We start from the raw sequence: 18,536 nt of genomic DNA on the forward strand, positions 1-18,536 counted from the left end.
TCTAAAATAAAAGATTTTCCATAGGCAAGAAAAGTCATATAAATAATAAGTATTACTACTATAGTTACTGCAGCTACCATATTTTGTATGTCTGCTATGTGCCAGGTACAGCCCTAGACATTTTCTATATTAGGCTGAACTATATGAAACTGTCATTTATAGATCAAAATCAGCAAATTTATATAGTTTAAAGAAGTTTTCATCCATTAATTTCAAATCCCATGAGAGAGAAGTCTGTGCAGGTTAATTGTGTTGCTGCATTTCTATAGCTCATCTATTATATTATTATCTTAGGCAAAACTTCAAGGTAACATGAAATTTCTGTTTGGGTGATATAAGGCCTTCTGCCAAGTGTGATAGTATGCAAACAAATAACTTAAAAATTTTAATTAGGACTTCATTTAGGATTTAAATGTTATTTTAAGTATCATAATTCAGAGCACTAATTTCATCAAAAGCTACCCATAGCCATGTGGCTTCATTTTGAGAAAAGCTCAATTTATTAGTTATAACCACTATTCCACTTACAAAGACAGAATCTTCATTCCAAAAGTATTTTTTTTTCCACTACAAAGAACAACCAAAAATTATACTAATATCTTAAATCTGTCTATCTGGAATGGAATTTCTATTTCTTTGGAAATGCCTCATTAAAAGGATCTTTCGCAAAAGAGAGCACTGTCTATAAACCAGCTTATTAAATTCAATCCAAATAATTTTAAATTCATCTTTTAATAGTAGGTAAGTCCCTAAAGTTTTTTGGTTTTCTTCTGGCAGCTATTTTTCATTCACTATACAGTTCATGTCTAGAGTTCACATTTATAAGACATTAATAAAATAGCTTTTAATTATCTTCTAAGTAATTCTATGTAATCTAAAGTTTCATCTAGCAAAAAAAAAAGGCAGGCACTTTGTATGTTACATTATTAGCAGATGTGGAAGTTTATTTCCAACATTTAAATGCCAATAGAAGTCTCAGTGAAACATTAAGACAAAAAAGAAAGAAACAAAAACTACATGAAGTTTTTTGGGGAGGGAGGGGGAAGAAATTAATATAAGAAGAATATGATGATTATATGTAGAAATCAAGGAGTTTAAACAGATAAATATATAAAAACCTACCAGCTCATTGCTTGTAGATGTGAGTCTTAGTTTTTCTTCAATTTCTTTTCCAATTTTCTGAACAGTTACCTGAGTCTGTTTAATTGCACACTGGGCTCTATGAAGCCTAGAAATAAAAGTTGTAGAAAAATTTAAGTGAGTTAACTATAAACTCTCAATACTGAGCCACAGATATAAGTGGAACCAAATGAGGACAAATCTTCCAGGATAAACAGAATTAATAATGAGCCCAAACTGATTGTTTCACAATTTTCTAGTGTATTTACAATGAAACACAATATGCTCTAAAAGCACCCTTTCTATACCCACCTGACTGCCTCTGACACACTGAAAGCTAAAATGAAGAAGTCACAGGAATCTGGAAGACATTAGAAAATTATCTGGTTGAATCCTATCATTTTACAGATGTAGAAACTGAGGCCCAAGAGAAATTAAGTGGATTGCTCAAGGAGAATATCACTGCTATCAAGGGCGAATATTACTTATGGGTATCCAAAATAAATTAATAATCTCAGTTAAGAAGACAGATTTAAAGTACAGCCACATTGAAACAAGCAACATTAAAAAATACTGAGCTATTTTCTTTTTTGGTTTAATTATAGGTTTGGGTTTTTCTTGGTCTCTCTATCTTCCAATAGCCTGTGTGTGTATGTATTTCCTATACTTTTACATATTAAAAATGGTCAAACTGTTTTCAATTGTAGATGACATGATTTTTATGTAGAAAATAATTAGAAATCTATAAAACAATTACTAAAACTAAAAGTCAGTGGATAAAGGGTTAATATACAAAACTTCAGTTATATTTCTATGTATGGGTCAGTAGTTTTGCAATCACAACTACAATCCCAAAAGGCTCTGAGTTTTTTTAGATGGAAATAAATAAGTTGATACAATAATTTATACAGAAAAACAAAGAATCTAGAAGAGATAAGCCAATCTTGAAATCTGCCAGACTTCAAGGCTTTCTTTTTAATAAAGCTCCATAGTCAAAACAATATACTGGCATAAAGATTTTAAAAATACATCAATGGAACAGAATAAAGAATATACAAATAGACCTACACAAATATGGTCAATAGATTTTGGGCAAAGGAACCCAGACAAATTAATGAAGAAAGTATTTAAAATAAATGGTGCTGGAACATTGGATAAACATAGGAAAAAATTAACTTCACTCCCTACCTCACGGCACACACAAATAATTAATTCAAGAGGATCACAGTATACATAAAAGCTAAAAATCATAAAACTTCTAGAAGAATACATAGGAAAATCTCTTACAACCTTAGGATAGACAGAGATTTCTTAGAGAAGACATGAAACGCACTAACCATAAACTTTTAAATGGATAAACTGGACTTTACCAAAATAAAATAAAAAAATATCTGTTCATCTAAAGATGCCATTAAGAAAATGTAAAAGCAGTCCACAGAGTGGGGAAAAATATTTGCAAAACATCAATCTGACAAAGAGCTGTGTCTGGAGTATTTAAAGAACTCTTATAAACCAGTAACAAAAAAACAACCCAATAAAAAATGGGCAAAAGAATGAAATACTTTACAAAAGAAAATATAAGAATGGCCAATAAGCATAGGAAAAGGTGCTCCACATCTCAGTCATCATAGAAATGCAAATTAAAATCATAATGAAATACCATTTCACACCTGTTAGAATAGCTAAAATTAAAATGACAACATCTAATGGGAGGAAGGATATGGAGCAACTGGAACTTGTATGCTGTACTATCATTTTGGAAAACTGTTCCTTATAAAATTAAACATACCTCTAACCTATGACCCAGCATTTCTACTCTTAAGTATTTACTCAAGAAATATAAAAACATATGTCCACAAGAAGGATCGTAAAAGAATGTTCATAGGAAACAACCCAAATGTCTATGAAACAGGAAAATTAATAAACAAATTATGATATACAATGAAATTCTACTCAGCAATAAAAGAACACACCACTGATATAACAATATAAATGAATCTCAGAAACATTATGTTGAGTGAAAAGAACCAGAAACAAAAAAGTACATACTGCATGATTCCATTTATACACAGTTCAAGAACAGGTAAAAGCAATCTATGGTGACAGAAATCAAGAGTCTCTAGTTGCCCGTGTGGGGTGGGACTGACTGGTAGAGAGCAGGGAGAGCAAAGGAACCATCTGAGGGGAGGGGAACGTTCTGTATCTTGATTGAGGCAAGGGGTATATGGCTATACATGGAATCGAAACTTAAGATCTACTCATTTCACTGTATGTAAATTTTACTTCAGTTTTTAAAAATTGGTCAACAATCCTAACCTAAAAGTTATCCTATATATGAGGAGGTTAATTTTATTAGGGATTTGATGGCATCTATCTGCCAATATCATCATCATCATCATCATCATTATTATTACAACACTATGCACTAAAAATATTCATGACATATTTTGCCCTTTTGGAAGTTGTCTGACAGTTATTAGGATTTCTTAGGTCACCAGAAAGGGAGCAACTCTTACTATATCTAGTTTGCTCATGAGATGAGTTATTCAGCAACTTCCTTAGAGCTCTAAGAAATCCAATAGAATCCTCTGGCCTCTTGCTCTGGGTGTGTATATGAAGGCTCTTGATGCAATCCTCTCTTACAAAGGTGGCTCTAAAGAAACGGAAAAGCAAGGAAAGGCCCTTTGTGATGTGCTCCCGGCATACTCCAGCCTCTTTTCCTGATAGTCTCACCTTGCACACTACACTCCAGCAATACTGAAGTACTGACAGTTCTCCAAACATACCATGCCATTTCTTGCTTCTGTACCTTTGAGTGAGCTGTTCTATCTCCCTACATGTTTTCCCTCTGTCTTTTAACAGATAAGTACACTCCTAAATCCATTAGGAGGTAGCTCAAGCATAGCCTCTTCTTCAAAGGCCTTCACAGACTATCCCAGACAGGTAGAGGCACTCCTTCCTCTGGAATTTTGCGGCATCAGGTATACAATACACTAACAGAGATTACAGAACCACATTTAACAGCAATTACTTATTTCCTTGTCTATTTCCTTACTAGATTTTTCTGAAGGAGAAAAAAATCTCTTTTCATGTACATTCCCAGTGCTTAGCACAGAATATGGCACAAAGGAGGCACTCAAATGGATTTCCTGACTGAATTTTGTCTAATGCCTGAATATAAAAGCAGTCCCAAGATTTCATTATTTTTTAGTGATCAGTGGGAGACTGAAAGATTAATGCGTTAGTTTTCTATATTTATAGTCCAAAATAATATATTCAAATCAAAGACCACACAAATTAAAGACCATTCATTCAGGTAGGGAAACAAACTATTTTTACGAAAAACATTATTATAATTCTAATAACGATAGGCACTATCAACCTAGAACAGAAATCAACAAAATAGCCTGTTATTTTAAAAGAGGGAAAATGCTGCCTAAAACTCACTGGTACTATGCAAACAACCTTGTCAAATGGTAAAGACTTTAAAAATAAAAATGATTCATGACCATAATTAATGTATGACTTCAACTATTTGGCTCTCACTGCCCCAGACGCTTTCTGATCTTACCTTAGGGGCTTAAAACACACAGACAGAGTCACATTTCCTCCAATCTTCAGTGTTATCCAAATAGACTTTCAGAGCCCCTGCTACATCAAGACAGAGTTAATAACGCCCCCCTTTCAAACCCAACAGGAGAATAAAAGTTTGAAGTGCTTAGGCTTGTAAGCATAACATGGGACATCCCGAATCCCCTGGGGCTGAGGAGGTGAAAACTGACAAGAAAAGAAACAACTGCTTTACCTCCAAACCAGCTAGCTAGTTTCAGAGGAATGTTTCTTAATTATGCAAACTATGAAATGATACTGTAAAGAAAGAAATATATGTCATCTAGTCATCTGGGTGACTGGTCAATATCAACACTAACACTCCCAAGCTGAAATAAAATTCATGATCACTGGTATGGGGAGGAGGGTTAGGCAACTATTTGATAGGTATTCTGATTACAGCAAATAGATGCACCCCTATTATTTAATATGACTTGAGATAACAGTAAAATTAAAACTAGACTAAAAATAATTTAGCTTTGTGGTTAAATATTGCTATGAATGTAAAGATACATTGAATAAAAGGTATTATTATATCAAATAAACATTAATAAACATTGAGACAATACCAATGAGATATTAACAATGATCTCAGTAAAAGAGAAGTTACAAGACAGTTGTCTACTTGGTGTTGATCATAGCACATCTGAAATGCTGCATTCAGTTTTAAGATGAAGAGTAACAAATAGCCCCTACAAAGGCAGTGAAGTATAGTTTTGTGTGGATTACAAGGAGAGATAAAAAGGAAGAGGAAAATATAGGAGCCTATTAAGAAAAATAGAGACCTTATCATTAATGACTGTATTCCATATGAAGAAGCCTAGATTTTTATTCTGAAGGTATTCAATAACCATTAAAAAGATTTAAGCTGGGATCAGAGAAAGACAAATACCATATGATCTCACTTATATGTAGAATCTAATGAACAAAATAAACCTGATGAGCAAAACAGAAACAGAGTCATGAATACATGGTGCAAACTGACAGATGTCGGGGTGTGTGGGGGGTGGGGGGGTGGCGTGTGAAGAGAATAGCCAAAGAGCATATATGCATACCCCATGGATACAGACAACAATGCAGTTAAGGCCAGAGGGAGGAGAGGGCAGGGTCTGGGTGGAGGGGGGAAACGGAGGACATCTGTAATAATGTCAACAATAAAAATAAATAAATAAGTTTTAAGCTGGGAAAGTTTTAATTACATTTGCACTTTAGGAAGATCTTTCTTCCTGTAACAAGGTGAATGGGACACTGGGAAACAAGACTAAACAGAAAGGCCACTGTGAGGTTATTGCAACATCTTAACAAAAATTAGGTATTGTCCTAAATTAAATTAGTAACAGGAGGGATGGTGTAGATGTGAAAAGTGAAAGAGAACAAGAGATAAAGACTGATGCCTAAAAATAAACTACCAACATCAAAAATGCAAGAGGAAACATCACTGCAGATCCTATAGACATTTAAAGGGATTAAGGGGAAATTATGAACAATAGGCCAATAAATTCCACAACTTAGATGAAACAGTCAAATTGCTAAAAGCCATAAGTTTCTAAAGTAAACAAAACAGAAAACCTGACTAGCTGTTATCAATTAAAGAAACTCCATTTGTAATTAAAAATCTTCTTACATAGAAAACTCTAGGTTCTGATGGCTTCACTGATGAAAACTAGTCTTAACAAAATTCTTTCAAAGAGGGAACACTTTTCAATTATTTTCTGAGGCCAGCATAGCCCTGATACTAAAATATGACAAAAACATAACAAGAAAAGAAAATTACAGATAAGTATCACACATGAATATAAATTCATGAGAGAATGAGAAAAAATCATATGATTATTTCAAAAGATGCTCCAAAAACAGCATTAATAAAATGATTAAAAACAAAAAAGCCTCAACAAACTAAGGAAAAAGGAGAGCTTTGTCAATCTGATAAAGGGTTTATATAAAGAAATCTACAGCTAATGTTATACTTAGGATCAAAAAATAAGAGAAAATGTCTACTCTCACCACTTTATTCAACACTGTATTCAAGGTCCAAACCACTGTAACAAGGCAATAAAAAGAACTCACGAACACTGGAAAGGAAGAAACAAAAATGTCTATTCACAGATCCTATGACAGTGTATACAGAAAACTTTTTAAAAAATCTATAATCAGCCCAGCCGGGCGTGGCTCAGCGGTTGAGCATGGACCTAGGATCCAGGACATCGGGGTTCGATTCCCGGTCAGGGCACATGCCCGGGTTGCGGGCTCGATCCTCTGTCGGGAGAGCAGGAGGCAACCGATCAATGACTCTCTCATCATTGATGTTTCTATCTCTCTCTCTCCCTCTCTCTGAAATCAATAAAGATATATCTTTTTTTTTTTAATTAAAAAATAAAATAAAAACCTACAAACTAAAAATAAATTTAGCAAGATTCCAAATTAAAATAGAATAATTGACTGGTATTTTTACATAGTATCAAGAAATAACTAGAAGTAATTCCAATGAAAGATGTAAAAGACCTATACACTAAAAACTATAAAACACTGCTAAAGAAATTTAAAAACATCTAAACATGGAGACCTAACATTTCACAGATTGGGAGACTCAGTATTGTTAAGAAGACAAGTCTCTATCAGGGTGATCATTTTGTAAGTTATATAAATGTCTAATCACTATGTTGTATACCTAAAACTAATATAATATTGTATGTCAACTGTAATTGAAAAATTTTTTTTTTAATTTTAAAAAGAAAAAAAGCCAAAGTCTCCCTTAAATTTATCTATACTGTCAGTGAAATCCAAATCAAAACCCTAGCAGTCTTTTCTTTCTAACTGACAAACTGATTCTAAAACTGATATAAAAATATAAAAGTCCTACAATAGCCAAGAAAATGTTGAAGAAGAACAAAATCAGAGGGCATACAACAGATTTTATGACTTATCATAATGCTAGTTAGTAAAGCAGCAACAGTTGCATAAGGCAAAACAAATAGATCAATGAAATATAATTCAGATTACAGAAACAGACCTATTCATATACAGGGTGGGCAAAAGTAGGTTTACAGCTGTTCATATGGAATACAATAATTAATAAATATTAATACAAGGATAAGCTATGTATTCCACATACTCACAACTGTAAACCTATTTTTGCCCCACCCTGTATAATCAATTTATTTCTGATTAGGGAAAGAAAAGCTATATCAACAAATGACACTCAAATAACTGGGTAGGTTGATAATAAGTTATTAAGTAATTACAAATCTTCATATCTTTACTATCATCTAGCTTGTTTTGCTCCCAAAGCTTTCATTATATAGCTTGTCAAATGCCTTACTACTATTATTATCTAGATGTACAAATCTAATTATCCTTTCAAAATGAAGACTTTAGTCTAAGATAACTTGTTCTTGGGAATGGCTCACTAAAGGAGAAAGGATTTAAGTTTCAATTGAAGAAACGATAGGTAGGTCTCTGACAATTATACGTTAAGAGAATAGCCATTTAGGGCATTGGGAATAGCTTTTCAAAGTCATTGAAGGAACAGAGTGCATTGCATGTTCAGAACAAGAAGTGAGTGGTATGCTAAATAAAGCAGAGTGCGTGAGAGCAATGTCCTGAGAGGCAGTCTGGGACGGTTGATCAGAGTCAAATTGCTGTGTTTTTTTAAATGCCTGAGAAAGCTTTTTCATCTCCACAGCACCTACAGCAGTCTTGGACGCATGGAAATCACTCAAATACTTGTTGATGGGTTTATTAAATATGATAGTTTCCCAAAAGACCAGAAGTCTACCCTAAAGCCTGCTTCTACATTCCTCTGTCTAGACCATGAACATAGTTGAGAAGAACACACAGTCTCATGGTAATAGAATCAAATAAAACAGAACACTCCTTATAAAATTAACACTACTTATGAAATTAACATACTCTCATGGAAAAGTAAATGGTAACTTTGTGGGTGGGAAAGTTCTATTGAGGAGATGGTAGGTGGTATAAAAGCATGTGATAATGAGGGTGTCAGGTCTAACCAAGATGTGCCCTCAAAACTAACAAACAACACTGATGAAGCAATAGTTACAGAATAATCAACTCTTCAGATTTCCAATTTACATCTCATATAACTCATTTCAGGCAAGAAGAACCACATTTGGCATAAAAGCAGGCCAAATCCTTTCCAGACTTTTTCATAATACCATCCATGTGCTACAATGAAAGTTTAATTTAAAATATATTCATTGTACAATAAACATACTTGAAGAAGTACATTACATACAAAAGTACTTCAGAATTAGAAACAAGAAAGGGTACAAACTATTATACGGGCAAGATTTTAAAAATTAAAAGAAATACTATATACAACTTTACGCCAGTAAACTAAAAAATCTAGGAAAGAAAATGGTTGTCTAAAAACTATAAAGTACCAAGTTGTCTCAACAAGAGATTAAAAACCTGAATAGATCAATACCCATACAGTAAACCACCATACAAATACAGTAAAGTTGCAGGATACAAAGTCAATGTACAAAAATCCATTGCATTCATATATACTAATAATGAAATTTCAGAAAAAGAAATTTAAAAGAAAATAATTCCTTTTGCAACTGCAATAAAAGTAATAAAATAACGTAGGGAGAAAATTTAACAAAGGAAGTGAAGGACCTATACACTGAAAGACATTATTAAAGGAAACAAGACATTATTAAAAGAAACTGAAGAAGACACAAAGAAATGGAAAGGTATTCTGTGTTCATGGAGTGGAAGAGTCAACACAGTTAAAATGGCCATATTACCCAAAACAATACAAAGACTTAACACAATCCCCATCAAAATCCCAATGGCATTTTTTCAAAAAGAAAACAAAGCTGGAGGTATCACATTCCCTGACTCAAATTATACTACAAAGCAGCAAAATCAAAACAGCATGTTATTGGTAGAAAAACAGACACATAGACCATGGAACAGAATTAAGAGCCCAGAAATAAACCCACATTTACATGAACATACAATTTTTGACAAAAGAGCGAAAAATATACGAAGAAAAAGACTTCAATAAATGGTGCTGGGAAAATTGGAAAACCACATGCAAAAGAATGAAATTAGATTGCTATTTGTCACCATACACAAAAATTAACTCAAAATGAATCAAAGCCTAACTATAAGACCTGAAACAATAAAATACATAGAAGAAAATATAGGTACCAAACTATGGACTTTAGTCTTAGAGAAGATTTTATAAATCTGATCTCAAAAGCAAGGGAAGTAAAAGCAAAAATAAATGAATGGGACTATATCAAACTAAAAGGCTTCTGCACAGCAAAAGAAACCATCAGTAAAACAAAAAGAAAACCAACTGAATGGAAGAAAATATCTGCAAACAACACTTCCCATAAGGGGTCAATATCCAAAATATATAAAGAACTCATACAACTCAACAACAAAACAATCCAATTTAAAAAATGGGCAAAAGACCTGAACAGAAACTTATCCAAGAAGACATACAAATGGCCAGCACATATATGAAAAGATGCTCAACTCCACTGGCTTTAGGGAAATGCAAATAAAAACCACAATGAGGTACCACCTCACACCTGTTATAATGGCTAGTATCAACAAGACAAGTAATAACAAGTGATGGAGAGGTTGCGGACAAAAAGGAACCCTCATACACTGCTGGTGAGAATGTAAATTCGTAAACCACTATGGAAAACAGTATGACGGTCCTCAAAAAATTAAGAATAGTTACCCTCTTTGGATAGCTATCCAAAAAATTTGAAAACATTTATTTGTAAAGATATATGTACTGCTATGTGCATATTACTCACAGTGATCAAGACATAGAAACAACTAGCATCGTTCTTTAGATGACTACATAAAGATATGGTACACATATACAATGAAATACTACTCAGCCATAGGAAAATATGAAATACTGCCATTGCACCCTGGCCAAGTGGCTCAGTTGGTTGGAGCATTGTCCTGTACACCAAAAGGTTGCGGGTTCAATGCCTGGTGGGAGCATGTTCAGGAGGCAACAGATCGATGTTTCTCATGCTGATATGTCTTTCTCTCTCTCCCCCCTCCTTCCTCTCTGTCTAAAATCAATAAAAACATATCCTTGGGTACAATTATTTTAAAAAAAGAAAGGGAGGGAGGGAGGGAGGGAGGGAGACTGCCAATGTAACAACATGGGTGGATCTTGAGAATACGCCAAGTGAAATAACTCAGACAGAAAACATCAAGAACCACACGATTTTACTCATATGTGGGATATAAAACTGAAAGCAACAAATGAACAAAGAGAAAAACAAACAAAAACGCCGACACAGACAATAGTACAGTGATTATCAGACGGAAAGGGGGTGGGGGAGATAGAAAAGGGTAAAGGGGGTCAAATTTATGGTGGAAGAAGACGACTTAACTTTGGGTGGTGAGCACAGTGCAATATACAGATGATGTATTATAGAACTGTACATGTGAAATTCATATAATTTTATTAAACAATGTCACTACAATAAATTTAATAAAAAATTTTAAAAGAAGGCAATTTCATAAAATATAAAGTCAATTTGTGAAGAGGACAGAACAATTCTAAATGTTTATAAACCTACTAATAGTTTGAAAATATATGAAGTAAAATGTGATAGAACTGTAAGGTGAAACAGACACAGCCACAATTATAAGAGAAGATTTTAACACCCCTCTGAATAAGTAACAACAACAAAAAACAAAAAGAAAATAAGTAAGGATAAAGAACATCTGAACAACAAATCTGACCTGATTAACATTTATAGAACACTCTTACTCAACAGCAGAATATATATTCTTTTCAAGTGCACATGAAATGTGTAACATTAAAAAACATTCTGAACCACAACACATCTCAATAAATGTAAAAGGATTCAAGCCATGCAATGTTAACTTTTCTTATCACAATGAAATTTAATTAAAATCAAATTTTAAAATCTGGAAAATATATAAATATGTGAAAACCAAATAACAAAGTTCTAAATAACCCATGAGTAAAAAATATATATCAAAATGAAAACTAGTATTTTTAAATGAACGAAAATGAAAACACAACAAAATGTATGAAATGCAACTAACATAGAAAGAAATTATAGTACTAAAACCATATATTAGAAAACTAGAAAAGCATCAAATCAATGATCTCAGCTTTCACTGTAAAACAAACTAGACTAAGAAGTGCAAATTAAACTCAAAGTTGGCAGGAGAAAGGAAATAATAAATATCAGAGCTGAGATCAATGAAATAGAAAACAAAAGCAATAGAGAATAATCAATAATACCAAAAGTTATTTCTTTGAGATCAATAATATTGGGAAACTTGAGCTATACTAACCAGGAAAAAAAGACCCAAATTGCCCATAGCAGGAATAGAAGTAACAATTCTACAGACTCTACAAACATTAATTTTACCACATAGACAAAATGGACAAATTCCTGGAAGAGACAAACTACCAAAGCCTACTGAGTAAGAAATAGATAACCTAAATAGTCCTATATCTAAAAAATTTAATTTCAGCGAAAAATTTCCTACAAAGAACATTTCAGGCCCAGATGGCTTCACTGTGAATTCTACCAAACATGTAAAGAAACAAGAACGCCAATTCAACACAATCTCTCCCATAAAACTGAAGCGGGGATATTTTTTAGTACGCTCGATGGGCCCTTACGGAGGAATCAACTGTTGATGGGCATCTGGATTTCTTCTAGTTTTTGACTAACAGAAATAAAGTTCTTACAAACATTTGTATACAAATCTTTATTTGGACATACGCTTTCATTTCTCTTGGATAAACACCTAGGAGTAGAATGGCTGGGTCATACAACTGGTATAAGTATCTTGGAACATCCATACAATGGAATACAACTTAATAACAAAAAGAAATAAACTACAGTTGATCCTTGAACAACACAGGTTTGAATGGCATGGTTCCACTTAAACACAGAATTTTGATTTACTCAACAACATGGACGAATCTCAAAATAATCATCTAGAGATCTAGAAGGCAGACCAAAAAAAAAAACACATACTATATGATGCTACTTAAAAAATTCAAACTAACTTATGATGAAAAAAGCGTATTAGTGGTTGCCTAGAAATGGAGAAAGAATGAGTGGGAAGGAAGAATTACCAACAGGCACATGGAAACTTTTAGAGCTGTTGGATATGTTCATTGTCTTAATTATGGTGATAGTTTCATGGATGATTGTATATCAAAACTTATCAAACTATACACCTTAACTATGTGAAGTTTATAATGTCAATTACATGTTAATAAAGCTGTTGTTTTTTAATCCTTAGCAGCAGAACTCAAGACTTTTCATTTCCATTAATTCTTACAGAAGTACACTGCTAGCCCTACAGACACAGACATCATGGTATTTTCCTAAAAACTATAGTAGAAAATTCGCCAAATACTTATTAGACACCCTCAAACACTCCATTCATTCTTTCAATCAATATATACTCAGAACCTAAGTACAGAACAGTGCTGAGCTAGATGCTAAGGGTGGTACAAAGATGAAGTACATCTGATGTTTTTCAATAATCTCTTTTAAAAGGTTTAATTAAATGTTTACTGACAATAGGAAACGATGGCCTTTCTCATTTTCTGCCCCCTCCCCCATTTATAGACATGCACACACACAAGCACATGCATGTCTCCACAAACTGATACAATATTTTGCTCCGTATTTTAAATATACTTGATCACCAGGCTGGTAGGAAACTTCAGCATTATTATGTACATTATGAACACATGAGGTGAGAGTTTTACCATTTACCCATATATTCTGAGATATGCAGCTTATAGCTGCATGTCTTTAAACATTATAATTGTTATCATCCATGAATCTGCTGGTATCTGTGCCCAGTTCCTTAAAATCACATTAATATTCCTAATGAAAATAACATTTGGAATAGTTAAGATGAAAAAACTAGATAACAATAAAGCAGGATTTATTATAGTTATAACCCCACGTTAGCCACCATCTCTATCCAAGTAAGCTGTTTTACCATCACACCTACCTCCTGTATAGACTATACAATGAAAATAATCTGCTTTAAAGAGAAAAGCCACAAAAAAGTGAGACTTCCATGTAGTATGGGAGATAGCAGGGAATGGGGGGGTAAGAGTGTATGAGCCTGAGCAAGGTCACAGAGGAGTCCCAGTGGAAGTAGGAGGTGGAGGAATCATTGCAGGGTGTAGAACCGCAGTGGGGTAAGGATGGTGCTCCATAGTAGTGGTGGGATGGCAGCAGCAACAGGAGATTAATTACTTACGCAGGGAATTGATCTAAAAAGTAAATATACTGAAGATTATGGGAAGCCAGGTTTCTCATTTTTGGAGAAGGGAGTCACAAATACAAAAAGAAAACTAAAATGATCCTGTGGCATTGAACTGAAATTGGAGCTATCTCTGTGAACTCATGGTTTTGACATAGGTAGGTATGTAGGTAGGTAGGCAGGTAGGTAGATAGGTGGGTAGACAGACAAATGGACAATATAAATATATAGATGAGTTATGTGTATGTGTGTGTGCCTGCACATATTTCCTAGCTCTCTTCTCTGAGGGCCAGGGAGCAGTGACACCCAGTTGCAAAGAGCACACACAGATCCAGGTCTCAGTTTCTAAAACCTGTTCTTCACTACAAGCACCAAGGCTCCTTAGAGAAGTGTCTAACGCTAATGTAAGGACAAAGGAAATGTATGGAACATGTTTCAGAAAGTAAGGGAGTACTCAAAGGGTGAAGGAAATAGGTTGTAAGAAAACAGAAAAGGTTCCCATGGCCAAACCTGGAATAATTTGAATATCAAAATAAATAATTATAGTAACAGATTATATAACCTGTTGGATAAAATAATCCATGAATCCATACCGATATAAACAAATAAATGAAGAAAACCTTTCCTTACAGAATGTCAACTGATGAGAATAGAAGAGATAACAGAACTAGAAAGTAACCATTTGACAACCATCATTTTAATAATTAATTCAGCCAAGAAACATCATTAGAAGTTAAAAATAATGGGTGAAAATTTGATGAGAAGTAAAATATTTACATAATCTAAAAATACCTCCTCACAAAATACAGATGGCAAAGTCAAAAAGGGTAACTTAATGAAGGAAAAACTTGGCAGACACCACTCAAATCAAGTATTCAGTTAACATCACTAGTAACAGGGCAATCAAAATTGTGTAGCACTTGATAAGATGCAAGAAGAACACAATATTACTTGTATAATTTCCCTTCCAAAAATATATAACCTGAATCTCTTCATGAGGAAATATCAGACAAACCAAAATTGAGGAACGGCACCCAAATAAATGGCCTAAAATCATGCGAAATGCCATGGTCATAAAAGTCAAGGAGAGCCTGAGGAATTTTTCAGACTGACAGAGAATTAAAAAAAAAAAAAAGACCACTGAATGCAATGTGTGGTCCTGGATGGAATTCTTTTGTTACAGAAGACATTGAGACAGTTGTAGAAACTGAAACATGGTGTGTGAATTAGGTGGCAATAATGTGTCAACGTTAACTTTCTGAGTTTGATGGTAGAGGAGAATGCTCTTATTTGTAGAAAATCTGCACTAATTTATTAAGGAGTGTTAAGGAATCATCTTTCTAATTTACTCTCAAATGGTAAAAGGGGGAGAAGTTCCTGTACTAGTTTTGCAATATTTCTAAAAGTCTGAAAATATTACAAAGGAAAAAGACATAAAATGCTCAAGTAAAAGCAAGGAGTGCTGGAAAAAGGTAGCAATATCACAAATCAAGACTCTTCAACCAGGCAACCAGTCTAGTCTCTTTTCTGTGGAAATAAAGGTCAATGTGGTGATATTAATGTAGTGCTTAAACCATGTGTTCATGACAAAAACAGCGGGGGGGAAATGCCCTTTTTTCCAACTGACATATTTCACAATGAGGTCAACAGCTGTCTCACAGTAAAAACCACAACGTAGTTAATTTGTTGGGAATGAGTTTTAAATAACTTAACAAAGCATTTCCATCAATATTACAAATACACTATACAGAATAACTATACAATTTGGCTCACTTCAGAAAAGACTTCTCATGCAAAATAACTTTCCAGATAACTTCATCATATGCTTATTATTTTTAATTGTCAAAAATATTTTTAAATTTAATTATTTTGGATAGGAATATAACCTCAATGTATTACTACTCACTTCTCCGGTTTCTGACTATGTGTACAATGAAAATAATGATATTTTCTTAAAGATTGAGGAGCATTACAAACATCAGCAAGATACTGAGGTTTATAGAACTACCCTATATCATATAATTCTACCTCATAATATTTTTTCTGCCTTTCCTCTTTCTATAAGGCTTTCACATAACATTTCTCGGGGCTTTCAATGTTCCTGCCAGTAGCATCACTAAATTATAGCACTTCATCTACCATGGACTTGGAAAGTCCATCATCATCATTTATACAATGGCACACAAAATAATAGTAAACAGTTTCTGAATGAGACCTACACATTTTTCCTATGTGTAAAATGTAGAACGTTGTAGGCAAGAGATATTTTTGAAGCTTAGTAGACTTATGTTAACATTTAGATTATTGTTTGACTGTTATAAATTGATGCCAAATAAATAAGGCACTTCTTTATTTCAATTTTCAAGCAAGACATTAATTTTTTCCAGAAAGACGTTTGGAATTCACATATGCAATCACAGGAAATGATACTTTGTGTTTTAAAAGAAAAGAAAAAGAAGAAACCAAAAGTCCATCCATCGGATCTTGATTCTTGGGAAATTATTCTAGTGTTAGGTCAGCAACATAAAACTGTCCTACTTTGCCATGTGACCAATCACACTTAGATCTATAGTAATGTTACATATTTTACTATATGCTGTAATATACTATGTATATTAACGTTACTTGGCTCTATAGTAATATTATGCAGGGTGTTTCTTTGTGGCACAATGTTTTAAGTTATCCTATAAACAAAGCACAGGAGAGTTAATTATAATAACATAGCAAATGTTAATTTAAAAAAAAACCACTTGATAATGTAAGAATAAGATAAATAACAAAAATACAGAGGTGGAGGGAGAGAGAAGTGGCAGGTACCATAAATCTACTAAATTCCTCTTCTGTCACTGTCCAAAGCCAAGAATTACTATCTAAAGTTTATTTATCAAATAACAGAAACAAAGTATATTATTTCAAGATTGGGGCAGGGTTGGGGAGGGTAGAACAGGAACTTTTACTTTTTATTTTAGGGTTTGGTTTAAAAAAAAATAGTATGCAGGTTTCATTTAAATTTTTTTAAAAGCGCAGAGGAAGGGGTTAAGAAAAGAAAAAGAATGAAGTTATCATTTCCTCCATGAAGTTTCCCATGACCATCAGGGCCTCTTTTCTCTGTGCTCCCAGAGCAGGAATCATGGGACACTATCAGAGCATTTATTACAAAGTGCTGTATTTCTGTCCTTAGTTGTCTAACTAGCCCATAGATTAAAATCTACCTGAAGTTCTGGCTGAGAGACTCAGTTGGTTGGAGAGTCGTCCCATACACCGAAAGGCTGTGGGTTTGAGTCCCAGGCAGGGCACATACTTAGGTTGTGGGTTCAATCCCTGTTCAGGGTGCATTCGGGAGGCAACCAATCAATGTTTTTCTCTCACATTGATGCTTCTTTCTCTCTCCTTCCCCCTTCTCTGTAAAATCAAAAAAAACATATCCTGGGGTGAGGATTTATAAAGAAATAAAATAAAATCTCCTTGAAGGTTGGGGTGATATCTTACTTATCTGTATCCCCAGCATAGTACAATAACTAGAAGAAGAAGAAATAACTGCTGAACAGATGAACAATAGATGAATGACGGTCACAGTGAATAAAACTTGATTAACACCAAATTTCATTTGGAAAACAGCAACAATAAAAGGAAAACAAACCACCCCTCAAAAATCATAAAACAAGTATCGACATTTATGGTTGTGGCCTGGTAACCACATCTCACAAAAAGATTCATTTTGAAAAGAAACTTTTGATGAATTATCAGGAAAAATAAGAAGAAATTTAATAAGCAAACAAAGGCAGGGAAAAGCCAACAACTTGACTTTTCCATTTGCTTTCTATCAGAGGCTCTTTTCGCCACCTCCTAGGAGTAGTCTAAACTCAGTATCTCCAACATGGGCTGACTTGCAGATGCCAGCACATACTGCGCCTGTTCAGAATATTTTTCAGAGTAGTGAATTTATTTATATATAAACAATGTTTCAAGTCTATTCAAGTGGCTCCACAGAGTAATTCCACATGACAACTTTTTTCTACCATCAGAATCTACTTATATTAAAAAGAAAACCATAGTTTAAAAACAAGCTAAGAAGTTACGGTTTCCAGGGCTACAGGGGACAGCCTCATGTTGACACATCAAAACTGGAATGACTAACACACTATGAATAAGTGTATTTTTTTTCTCTAAGCAATTATAAAACTTTCTTTTCTCTGTCTGTTCTATATAAAAACAGTTCTATAATAATAGTTTATCTATAATAATAGTATAAGGAATCACTAAGTTAGACATTCATTTTTAGCCTTGAAAATGCAACATTTGAAGTTAGTTATTTCACCAGTTTTGCTGCTCAGCATCAAAGTTTGAAGAAGTGTTAGTATTACATGGTCCTTTGATCAAAAAAAAACACACACAAAAAAAAGAGTATATCAAAGACCTTCATTAAGCATATAAATCCCAGTGAAGCAATATATCCTGTTAAAAACAGCATAGAGCAGAAGAGGCCTCAAGCTTCCAACGGTGCCAAGAAAGTATTG

General features: G+C 33.7%; 1 protein-coding gene across 3 annotated transcripts in view; it reads right to left on the reverse strand.

Moving 5' to 3' along the window:
- The window catches only part of UVRAG (UV radiation resistance associated), a 242,905-nt gene that overhangs the window by 142,877 nt on the left and 81,492 nt on the right, over window positions 1-18,536 (reverse strand). For all 3 annotated transcript variants that reach the window (XM_081154782.1, XM_081154783.1, XM_081154784.1), the window contains one exon: window positions 1,123-1,228. In XM_081154782.1, the coding sequence (XP_081010908.1) occupies window positions 1,123-1,228 (106 nt within the window). The remainder of the gene's footprint in view (window positions 1-1,122; window positions 1,229-18,536) is intronic.

This window comes from Miniopterus schreibersii (assembly GCF_964146895.1).
Source record: "Miniopterus schreibersii genome assembly, chromosome: 12".
Lineage (NCBI taxonomy): Eukaryota > Metazoa > Chordata > Mammalia > Chiroptera > Miniopteridae > Miniopterus > Miniopterus schreibersii.